The 12,144-nt window shown below is 44.8% G+C and overlaps 1 protein-coding gene and 1 long non-coding RNA gene across 3 annotated transcripts in view; one reads left to right on the forward strand and one right to left on the reverse strand.

Annotated features, from left to right (window-relative positions):
• Positions 1–12,144, forward strand: part of LOC130356323 (bridge-like lipid transfer protein family member 3A) — a 101,506-nt gene that overhangs the window by 45,271 nt on the left and 44,091 nt on the right. Inside the window, exon 13 of one of the 2 annotated variants that reach the window (XM_056557659.1) lies at positions 10,144–10,214. The exons of the other annotated variant lie outside the window; for it this stretch is intronic. Within the exon in view, the coding sequence (XP_056413634.1) occupies positions 10,144–10,214 (71 nt within the window). The remainder of the gene's footprint in view (positions 1–10,143; positions 10,215–12,144) is intronic. 2 annotated transcript variants of the gene reach the window in all.
• Positions 1–12,144, reverse strand: part of LOC130356324 (uncharacterized) — a 64,805-nt gene that overhangs the window by 29,238 nt on the left and 23,423 nt on the right. The window lies entirely within an intron of this gene.

Below are 12,144 nucleotides of genomic sequence, written 5' to 3' on the forward strand. Positions count from 1 at the left end.
CGTTCTGGCACCATTTCAGAAAAACTTACTCTCCAAAATCCCATTGTCGCTCCTTTCCTTCTGAGCCTTGTAGAGCACCCACAGAGCACTTGACATCCACCTATGAGGTATTTCCTTACTCAATAGATATTGGGTTACACATTTTCGGGGGCTTTCTCCTTTTACCCCTTGTAAAATTTTAAAAACTGGGTCTACAAGAACATGTGTAAAAAAATGAAGATTTTGAATTTTCTCCTTCATTTTGCTGCTATTCCTATGAAACGCCTAAAGGTTTAACACTTTCTGAATGTCATTTTGAATACTTTGGGGGGTGCAGTTTTTATAATGGGGTCATTTATGGGGTATTACTAATATGAAGACCCCTCAAATCCACTTCAAAACTGAACTGGTCCCACATAAATACCGATTTTGAAAATTTTGTGGAAAATTGCTGCTGAAATTTGAAGCCCTCTGATGTCTTCCAAAAGTAAAAACATGCCCACTTTATGATGCAAATATAAAGTAGACATATTGTATTTGTGAATCAATTATTTGGAATATCCATTTTCCTTACAAGCAGAGAGTTTCAAAGTTAGAAAATGCTAAATTTTCAAAATTTTCATGAAATTTTGGGATTTTTCACCAAGAAAGGATGCAAGTAGCGACGAAAATTTACTACTGTGTTAAAGTAGAATATGTCACAAAAAAACATTCTCTGAATCAGAATAATCGGTAAAAGCATCCCAAAGTTATTAATGCATAAAGTGATAGTGGTCAGAATTGCAAAAAAGGGCTGCGTCCTTAAGGTGAAAAAGGGCTCAGTCCTTAAGGAGGAGGAGTTTTTGCCGGGCATCACCGCGATCGGTGATGTCCGGCATTAGGCACGGCTCCCGGAAGCACATAGCTGCCGTGACCACCCCGTTATGACGCGAGCTCAGCTCCTGAGCCCGCATTATAGAAGGGGAATGGGGCAAGGGCATACAGGTACCCCCTTTCTTCCCTAAGAGGTTAAAAAAAAATCTCAAAACACGTGTGACAGAGAACAAGTTTGCGCAGTGATAACATGCACACCAGTCCGTGGGCGGAATTCATCAAGGGCAACAATTTTTTTTTTTCATCCTTTAATTTGGGTGGGGGTAATTTGTACGCGAACCAAATTTCTTCCTTTCAATATATTTTCATTGAAGGGTTTTTTCAGTTTTCAAAAAGAACATAATAACAAACCGTATGGACAGACGCAGCTGTCACTAAAAGTGGCATGAACATATCCTTTTTGTATGCAAATATGTTAACAAACATAAACCATAGAGCAAAGGAAAGAAAGTCTGGTAGTGAAAAGGTTGACCGAAAGCAAACAAAATACAGTTGTGAGTATATATGTGATCACAGTGAAGCCTTAGGCTTGTATATGGGTGAGCGTATAAGGTTAGTGGCGTTTTGATGGAAAACGGTCTTGTGCGAGGCCAAAATATTGTGCAATCAGTTATTTCTACACAGGGGTGAGGTCATCCATGGATCCCATCTATTTAGAAAAGCTGTAACTTTTCCCGCTCCTAAAGCGATAATTTTTTCGTATGAGAATGTGGTATTAAGTTTGGCTATTAAAATGTCAGTGGTGGGTAATGTGGAGGATTTCCAAAGGGTAATAAGGGTAGATTTAGCTATGATGCAGAATATACAAAAAAAATTCATGGAGTTGTGCAGGAAGAAATTCCAAATTTAGGAGCAATAGCACTGAACGGGGCATAGCTAGCAGTGGAATCTTAAAAATGCTGTGTGCTAGATTTCTACAGTCAGACCAATATTGTGCGATATTAGGGCAGAACCATAGTGTTTGTAGAAGTGTACCTTTTTGACCACAGCTCCACCAACAGAGGGGCGATGAGCCAGGATAGGCCAATGCTTTTTTGTCTGGTGTGAAATACCATCGTAGTATCGTTTTATAATAAGACTCTACGTGGGAGGAACATTGGAAAGCTTTATTGGCAATGCAAAAGGCTTTCTACCAGTCTTCTAAGGAGGCATGTATATCAAGGTCTCTCTCCCAACACAATAGTCTGAGTGTGTGTACCCTGCATATAGCGTTTTGAGTCCTTTGATAGTGGAGTTGAAAAATCTGTGTATTGGAGGAGACATACCTATATTGGAGGGTTTTGTAGTTGCCAAGAAATGGCCTAGTCTATGGTATTTATAGAAATCTGATTTATGAATCAAAAACTTGGTTTGAAGTTGGTCGAAGGGTATGAGAGTGGAGCCGGTGTATAGGATTTTAGCGTGTGTTATGCCTTTATCTATCTAAATCAAGACCTGTAAGATGAGATTGGATGAGACTCAAGGGGATGTCGGCAGTATCAGGAGTGGTAGGGGTGTCTAGTTTATGTAATAGATCCACCCAAGCGCTATAGGAGGCCTTAATTATCGGGTTGGCGACAGGGGGAGGTGTTCGATTCTAAAGCGGGGATAGCATCAGGTCATGTAAGGAACATGGTGAAGTTAATGTCTGTTCTATTAGAGATCAAGGGGATGTGAGTGAAGGTAACAACCAAAACTTTAATTGAGAAACTAGAGACGATACGTTGTATTTTGGTAAAAAAAAAAAGACATGGGGAGAGAGATGGGAAGGGTACGGAAAGCATAGATCAATTTGGGCAATAGAAACATCATAAATGTGGCTACACGCCCTATCCAAGATATGTCAAATCGACAACCTATATGTTTCTGCAAGGATATCCATTAGAAGGGGGCTCATAATTAGCCTGATAGAGCATGTTGGCGGGATATGTAATGTGTGTACCAAGGTAGTCGATAGTGGAGGGGCAGCAATCGAATGAAAAGCGTGAGTGTAGGGAGGCAGTATCTGATTGGGAGAGGTTTAAGAGCAAGGCTTGTGTTTTAGAGCTGTTAAGTGAGTAATAGGATAAGTCGCCATATTCTTTGATGTTGTTCATGACAGCAGGGAGGGAAGTTAGGGGGTTACCTAGGGATAGAATGACATCATCCGCGTATAGCGAGATGAGGTGATGGGTAAGGCCCTATATGTATGCCGGTGATCATGAAATTTAACCGAATGGCTTGTGCGAGGGGTTCGATGGACAAGATATAAATGAGTGGCGATAGAGGGCACCCATGGCGGGTTCCGTTGGTAATTAGAAATTCGTCAGAAAGAGTCCTGTTGGCCAACACCCGGGCAGACGGGTTAGAGTACAGGGATGAAATGTATGTTTCCCTCAAATCCCATAGTTCGAAGGACTGCAAAGGCAAAAGACCATTTTCGGCGGTCGAAGGCTTTTTCTGCATCTAATGCTAGAATCGCTGCTGGGGAAGCTCGGGACTCTATGTGATGGAGAATATGTAATAGTCGTCTTGTGTTATCTGATGTTTGTCGGCCTTTAACAAACCCTGTCTGGTCATGTTGGACTAGAGTGGGGAGGGCGCCTGACAGGCGATCCGCCCATAATTTTGCGAATATTTTAAGGTCTTGGTTTAATAAAGAAATAGGCCTATAGTTTTGTGGCAAATCTGCAGATTTACCTGGTTTGGGTATGGTCGTGATTAAAGCTTGCAGGTTTTCTTTGAGAAGACTTCCAGAGGACACCGCTGTCGTGCAAAAGGCGGCTAAGTAGGGAGACAGAATATCGTGATATCATTTGTTATAGGAACTTATGAAATCGTCCGGTCCTGGCGCTTTATTTAGGGGTAGGGAGCGGATGACTTTTTGTATTTCAGAGGGAAGAATGGGTGCATTCAGGGTAATTAGTTGTTCTGGTGACAGGGAGGGAAGATAGTTTGTGTAAATAGGATTGGATGCGAGAGGGGTTTCTGGCATAGAGGACTGTAAGTTGTATAGGTTGGAATAGTACGCCTGAAACCCATTAGCAATGTCTTTTGGGGTGTGTAGTGGGTGTGTAGTAACCGGATGGATGAGGGAAGGAATTCTAGATTTCAGATGTTGGGATTTAAGGTGGTTCGCAAGCAGCTTACCCGCCTTGTTATCTTGCGAATAATATCTAGATTTAGTCTTTCTGAATGCTTTCTCATATGTTAGTAAAAGCGAAGAGCGGAGGTCACGACGGAGGGCGAGTAATTGTGAGGCTAATGTGGGGGAGGGCGACTGTTTATTAACGCTATCTAAATTGTGTATTTGGGTAAGTAGTGAGGAAACATGATTCTCCCGCTGATTTTTTAAAATCGCACCATATTTTATGCAAAATCCACGAACTACTGCTTTGTGGCAGTTCCAGAGCGTGATAGGATTAGGGGCGGAGGGGGCGTTAAGGTGGAAGTATTCCTTGATGTCAGTTGAAAGCTGTTTGGAATACTCCCCGTGCGACAGAATGAATTGGCTATATGTGCAGGTGGTGAAGAGATTGAGTCATTTAGGGCAATTGAGACAAGGGCATGATCTGCCCATGTGATCGTGCCAATAGAAGAATGATGTACGGACTGTAATACATTTTTGTCCACGAGGAACATGTCCAATCTGGCATACGTGTTATGGGCAGTAGACGTGTGGGTGAAGTCAGTTTCAGTAGCATGTTGGAGTCTCCATATATCGTATAGTTCAGACTGCCAAGCCCAGGGGGACAAAGATAGGGAGGGGAGTCGGGAGGTAGAAGTAGAATCTAAGGCGGGATCCATAATCATGTTAAAGTCTCCACAGAGGAGTAGGGAGCCCCATTTCTTTTTATTAACTCTTTTAAGTAAGGAGGTGAGAAACCTAACTTGTCCCTTGTTAGGGGCATACAGAGACACCAGGGTTAGTGGGATTGAGTTAATATGACAGTATAATATAATGAATCTACCTTTAGGATCTATATCTGCACTTTCTAGTTTGAAAGATACCGTATTTTTAATCCCAATGAAGACTTAGAACGGAAGTGAGAGTAAAATGTATGTTGGAATGCAGGGTGTTTGAATCTGTGTACATCTTTCTCTAGAAGGTGTGTCTCTTGTGCGCAAATTACTTCACTTCTGAGAGCCAGAGTCTCCTTCCAAAACAGGGATCTTTTATGAGGCACATTAAGACCATTAACATTGAAGCTAACTATAGTGATAACCATAACTTGTATATTTTTGCCGCAGATTAGATGACATAAAGGGTGTAAGAGTAAAGGGGGGATGCGCCTCCCAGCCAGCATGCATTCCCCTATCAGAGACAGGCATCACTTCAATATGGTCAAGCAATGCAGTAGATAAAGAACAAGTAGGAAACTGTAACAAAAACAGAGAGTATACAGAAAAAAGATACCAACAAAGCATCTTTGACTCTAATGGAGGAGTCAATATAGTAGTGAGGGGAACAGTTCTCGTTGTGGCCGAAGGCGAACAGTTCCAAACCAGCCTGTTTGGTAGAAAGGTAAAAAGGCAAAACTAGACATAATAAACACCGCCATGTAGCTTTAGACAAAGTCAGGTCTTACGTGGTCCAGGACGCAGTGCACCAGTAGAAGGTTCGCCAGGCGAAGAAATAGCGACATTCAAAGAAGAAAGAAGCGAGTGTCCCTCTTGCAGAGTTTTTACAACATGGAACTTGTCACCTCTTTAGATGAGCAGACGAACAGGAAACCCCCAGCGGTAGGCTATTCTAGCGAGACGGAGTGCCTGCGTGATAGGTTGGAGCTCTCTACGTGCTTGAAGAGTGGCGGCAGACAGGTCAGCATACACCGAGATTTTATGGAAAGGCGCTGTGAGTCCATCTGCGATGGAGATGATGTGCAGGAGCCCCAGTTTGCAGCTGAGTCAGGAGGAGGACGGGCACCATCTTGGGAGATATCTGCAGCACTGTGGGCCGAGTTGAGGGAGACATTGGAGGATCGAGGACCGGCAGAGCCCCCCCGGAGATCTGCCGTGCAGGGCAGGGTCCGAGGAGGATCTCCTGGGTGGCATTCCTGCAGGAGAGCCCAGGTTGCTGGGATCCGTCGGCTGTGAGGAGGCAGGGGAGGTAAGCGATTCCCGTCCAGCGCCATCTTGGAAGTCACAGGCCGGCAGAGAAAAGTAAAATTTAGAAAGTTTCTCCTTGCGTGCCGGCCTCTTTCTTCTGTTCTGCATGTCTGCGGGAGGTAGGGACGCTTGCAGGACCAGAGCAATGCGGGCGGTGAGCGCTGAGAACGCCGCTAATGCAGGCTGGTTAAGCGGAGCTCTTCGGTCAGGCAGCTCGGCAGCTGAGCCACGCCCCCGCGCACCAAATTTCTTAAATGGTGCAGTACACTAGTTTGTATGGGGCCTTCTCTGCAACTTTTCTACAACTTTTTAACCAGTTTGTGCCGAAATTTGTGACTTTTTACAAATGTTGTCCTCAGCCAGTTTTTTAAGACAACTCTGATCTGATCTTGTGTAGACTTGGAACAAATTGAGCGAACTGCAACAAATTCTGTGACAAAATCGCTAATGATGTATGATGAATCCATTACCCACTGGCAAGAGACATCTGGCAATGATAAACATATCGTATCAATGTAATCGTATGGACTTACAGAATAAAGATGATGGGGGAGATTTATCAAAACCTGTGCAGAGGAAAAGTTGCCTATAGCAACCAATCAGATCGCTTTTTTCATTTATTTATTTTTTCGAAAGGCATCTGAAAAATAAAAGAAGCAATCTGATTGGTTGCTATGGGTAACTAGTAAATTTTTCATCTGTACAGGTTTTGATGAATCTCCCCCAATGTGTCATTTTTACTAGAGATGAGCCAACTTACAGTCAATTCGATTCGTCACAAACTTCTCGACTTGGCAGTTGATGACTTATCCTGCATAAATTAGTTCAGCTTTCAGGTGCTCCCGTGGGCTGGAAAAGGTGGATACAGTCCTAGGAGACTCTTTCCTAGGACTGTATCCACCTTTTCCAGCCCACCGGAGCACCTGATAGCTGAACTAATTTACGCAGGATAAGTCATCAACTGCCGAGCCGAGAAGTTCGTGATGAATCGAATTTACGGTAAGTTCGCTCATCTCAAACTTTTACCATAAAAAATAGAAAATGAAGCCCACAAAAGTTGCAAAATTTTTTTTCTATTCATTTCAATTTCACCACACAAATAATATTTTTTTGGCCTTGCTGTAGATTGTGTGGTAAAATGATTGATGTCATTAGTACCATTGTTGGCGTACAAAACAAGCCTCATATGGGTCTGTACGTGAAAAATGTAAGCGCTATAGATTTTAAAAGGTGAGGAGAAAAAAAAAACTAAACCCAAAATTTTAATTTGCTGCGCATTAAAGGGTTAAAGGAAAAATAACTGAAGGATAGGGGATAAGTTATAGATCGGGGGTGGGGGGGGAGTCCGACCGCTGGGACCCCCTGTAATCTGCCGTACGGGGCCCCGGCAGTCGGCAGGAAGGGGGTGTGTCCGTCCCAAGCATGATTTGTTGGCTGACACACCCACCATGTATCCCATAGAGATACATGGAGGGGGCATGTCAGCCGCTGCGTCATGCGGGGACGGAACTCTACCTTCATGCAGACTGCCAGGGCCCGTTACAGAAGATCGGTATGGGGTCCTTCGGAAGGGATAAGTTATTTTGCACTACAGTACTCCTTTAAGGATTAAAGGGCTTTTATTAGGGTTTTTGTTTTTTTTAATACTTTTTTTAAGCTGGTTTAGTCCCCATGGGGCATGTTACATAAGGCTCAGGGCTTTATGTACCACAGGAACTGTAGGTTTTTGAGGTAACTTTGTATTAGACAATTTTAAACTACAACTCCCAGTGTGCACTCACTGCCTGTGTCCCCCTCCTCAGGGCTCAAAGCTGAAGAGGGGCACAGGCAGCATAAACAAAGTCCACACGGGGAGTTGTAGTCTCAGTTAGGTATCTGCATGTAACTGAGGCAGAGGTTTTTAGTCTGTTATTCCCTATGCCGGTGCATTGCCGTGGAATGAGATTTGCCATAGAATGAGATGGTCCGCCTCCATCACATCCTATTGGCTCTCTCTTGGCACGTGACATATTTAAACGTCACGCATCGATGCGCACAGCAGTGTCAGTTTGGCTATCACAGGGAGAGGGTCTCCTCACCCTGTGATAGCTGAAGCTGTACGGAGCTCTCATGGCCTCTGTGGCCCGACAGAAGTTCACACATGTACGCAGCTCATACGGCTGCCTCATATACATTTACTGTTGATCCACAGCGCTATCGGGATCCCTATGCCCGATGGCGCTGTCATCAGTGTGCGTCCCCGCGAGCGCCCCATGCCCGCAGCTCTACTCCCCGTCCCCCGCAGCTCTACTCCCCGTCCCGTTAACGCTCAGGGAGCGGGGAACAGAAAGTAGAGCATCGGGCGCAGGTTAAGTTATTCGCGTAGTGCTGCGCATGCGCAGTACTACTTTACCTGCGCCCGATGCTCTACTTTCTGTTCCCCGCTCCCTGAGCGTTAACGGGATGGGGAGTAGAGCAGCGGGGGACGGGGAGTACAGCTGCGGGCATGGGGCGCTCGCGGGGACGCACACTGATGACAGCGCCATCGGGCGTAGGAATCCCCATAGCGCTGTGGATCGCTCCCTGAGCGTTCACAGGGGACGGGGAGTAGAGCTGCGGGGGACGGGGAGTAGAGATGCGGGGGACGGGGAGTAGAGATGCGGGGGACGGGGAGTAGAGCTGCGGGGGACGGGGTGTAGAGCTGCGGGCGTGGGGATTCTGATGACAGCGCCATCGGGCATAGGGATCCCGATAGCGCTGTGGATCAACAGTAAATGTATATGAGGCAGCCGTATGAGCTGCGTACATGTGTGAACTTCTGTCGGGCCACAGAGGCCATGAGAGCTCCGTACAGCTTCAGCTATCACAGGGTGAGAAGATCCTCTCCCTGTGATAGCCAAACTGACACTGCTGTGCGCATCGATGCGTGACGTTTAAATATGTCACGTGATAAGAGAGAGCCAATAGGATGTGATGGAGGCGGACCATCTCATTCTATGGCAAATCTCATTCCACGGCAATGCACCGTCTCTGCCATAAAGCAACTCTATATCCTGCAGTGGTGCAGTACAGAGATGTTTTAGACATGGCAGCCCCCTGTATAAACATTTATTAACCATAAATAAAAATGCAGTGCACTTTGCAACACACAAATATGTACATATACATTCATTTATTATAACAAAAATTTCATAAATAAATAAAAAATGCTTTTAAAATGTATTTTCTTTTAAAATGCTATATGAAATCCTTACATTAGTAGCCAGTAAGGGGGAATTTATCATTCATACTATTTAGTTTTTTCTTCCCACAATATGTTAACGGCTTGTGTACATGCAACAAATTTCGCAAAAGGGTGCACAATATATTATATTTGAATCTGTACAGATTGTCTAATGTGTACAGTGATAACCTCAGATAGTTTGCAGATATGTTAGCTTCTAAGCATGCCCATAACTTTAGTCAATTTGCACAAAAATGTCTCTTTTAAAAAGTCACATTTTATGGATATTGCATCAGTGCAAAATATGTGAGAAGGTGTAAAGAGCGTTTGTGAAGAGTTCTGTTTCACATCTGATCTTAAATGTACAGGTTGATAAGTTCCCCCCTGGATCCTTATTATTGCTTAACAGCTTATTATTTTCACACATCAAGTTAATGTTTGTCAGTTAGTAGAGATGAGCACACTTACAGTAAATTCGATTCGTCACAAACTTCTCGGCTCGGCAGTTGATGACTTATCCTGCATAAATTGGGCTGGAAAAGGTGGATACAGTCCTAGGAGACTCTTTCCTAGGACTGTATCCACCTTTTCCAGCCCACCGGAGCACCTGAAAGCTGAACTAATTCATACAGGATAAGTCCTCAACTGCCGAGCCGAGAAGTTCGTGACGAATCAAATTTACTGTAAGTTTGCTCATCTCTATCAGTTAGCACTAATTGAGACTAAAAAGTCATGAAACATCACAGACCTGGCACCACTAAAGATCATGCAAATTCCAAATGTCAGATACATTTTGTAGCCATGAAAACCATTCAAATCTAAAACTGTGTCGCTGACAGTATTTTTATAGGGGTGTGTTTTGCTCTATTATTATAGGAGTAGTAAAATAATTAGCATAAGTTTACAAATGCAATGTTTTTTTTTATTTTTTTTTATTCATCTAATGTGGTCTGGGGTGAGAACCTTTCGCTAATCTTTGTTTTTTGTTTTTTTCTTGTTATTTTTTGTCTTCGTTTTTACAGGGTATGAACCTTCTAGTCTGTTTTCGCTACCTACAATTAATACTTCTCAAGAATTGCCTGTTAGCAAAGAGGTGAGGTGACACTCCTGAGCAATAATAGAAACTTTGAGCTGTGACTACACCAGTGTTCTCCTCTGTAAACAATACAGCCTACATGCGAGTCTGTAGTATTAAAATGAGGAATGGTAGCTATTTTGTACACAGCACAGGACCCCATACTTTAGGCTAGGTTCAGACTACGGAATCTCCAGGCAGAAAATTTCTGCCTGGAGATTCAGAGTGCAGCCAGCGCAGACTGAATCAGTCGGCTCTAGGAACGTTCGGAGACTGCAGTCTCTAATAGACTGCAATGTGTTCCGCGAGTATTTCCGCCTGAAGAAAGAGCAACGCCATTCTTCAGGTGGAAATTTCCAAGCAGATTTTCCATTCACAAATTCTGCTTCACAAATTCTGAAGTGTGAATTTGTGAACGGAAACCCATTCACTACACTATACATTTTAGAAAGCGGAATTTCTGCCTGCAATTTCAAAGCGGAATTGCAGGCTGAAATTCCGTAGTCTGAACCTAGCCTTAATCTATTGTCTTTTTCCTATGGTACCTATATATATTTTTTAACCCCTACAGGACCCATGACGTAACGTTACGTCATGACACCCTGGGTCTTAACCAGGGGCGTAGCTAGAAACCACATATTTAATCATCAGGCATCGCAGCTCACGGCAGTCTCACTTGGGCTATCACAGGGAGAGGATCTCTCCCTGTGATAGCCCGAAGCTGCACGGAGCTCTTATGGCGTCTGTGGCCCGATTCCGAGAGCGGAATGGAGCCACAGAAGTCAATCCATTTACTGTGTCCTCCCCGCTGCGCCTGTCAGCTTATGTGCCCCTCGCACAAGCTGACAGTCAGTGTCACCCGCCAGCGCGATCACTATTCACCGCTAACGGGACCCCGGTGCCCGCTAGCAGTGAAAGGGGGTTAGGCACCACAACTCCCAGCATGGGAGTTGTAGTTTAGGACAACAACTCCCAGCATGCCCATACAGCTAAAGGCTGCCAGGGCATGCTGGGAGTTGTAGTTTAGCTTAGATTAGACAGCGAAGGGACTACAACTCCCAGCATGCCCAGACAGCTAAAGGCTGCCCAGGCATGCTGGGAGTTGTAGTTTAGGACTACAACACCCAGCATGCCCAGACAGCTAAAGGCTGCCCAGGCATGCTGGGAGTTGTAGTTTAGCTTAGATTAGACAGCGAAGGGACCACAACTCTCAGCATGCCCACACAGCTGAAGGCTGCCCAGGCATACTGGGAGTTGTAATTTAGCTGATGGGACCACAACTCCCAGCATGCCCAGACAGCTGAAGGCTGCCCGGGTATGCTGAGAGTTGTAGTGCAGTGAAGGGACCACAACTCCCAGTATGCCCAGACAGCTGAAAGCTGCCCGGGCATGCTGGGAGTTGTAGTTTAGCTTAGATTAGACAGTGAAGGGACTACAACTCCCAGCATGCCCAGACAGCTAAAGGCAGCCCAGGCATGCTGGGAGTTGTAATTTAGCTTAGATTAGACAGCGAAGGGACCACAACTCCCAGCATGCCCACACAGCTGAAGGCTGCCCAGGCATGCTGGGAGTTGTAATTTAGCTGATGGGACCACAACCCGCAGCATGCCCAGACAGCTGAAGGCTGCCCGGGTATGCTGAGAGTTGTAGTGCAGTGAAGGGACCACAACTCCCAGCATGCCCAGACAGCTAAAGGCTGCCCAGGCATGCTGGGAGTTGTAGTTTTACACAGGTATAAAGTAGATAGCGTAGTGTTAGCGCGATTTTAGCATAGTTAGCTTAGCGTTAGCTCAATTTTAGCGTAGCTTTAGTTTAGTGTTAGCGCGGTTTTACAGTTTTTAGCATAGTGTTAGCGCAGTTGTAGCGTATTTAGCGTAGGGTTAGCGCAGTTGTAGCGTAGCTTAGTGTTAGCGCAGTTTTAGTGTATTTAACGTAGCTTAGTGTTAGC

This window comes from Hyla sarda, chromosome 2 (assembly GCF_029499605.1).
Source record: "Hyla sarda isolate aHylSar1 chromosome 2, aHylSar1.hap1, whole genome shotgun sequence".
NCBI classification, from domain to species: Eukaryota; Metazoa; Chordata; class Amphibia; order Anura; family Hylidae; genus Hyla; species Hyla sarda.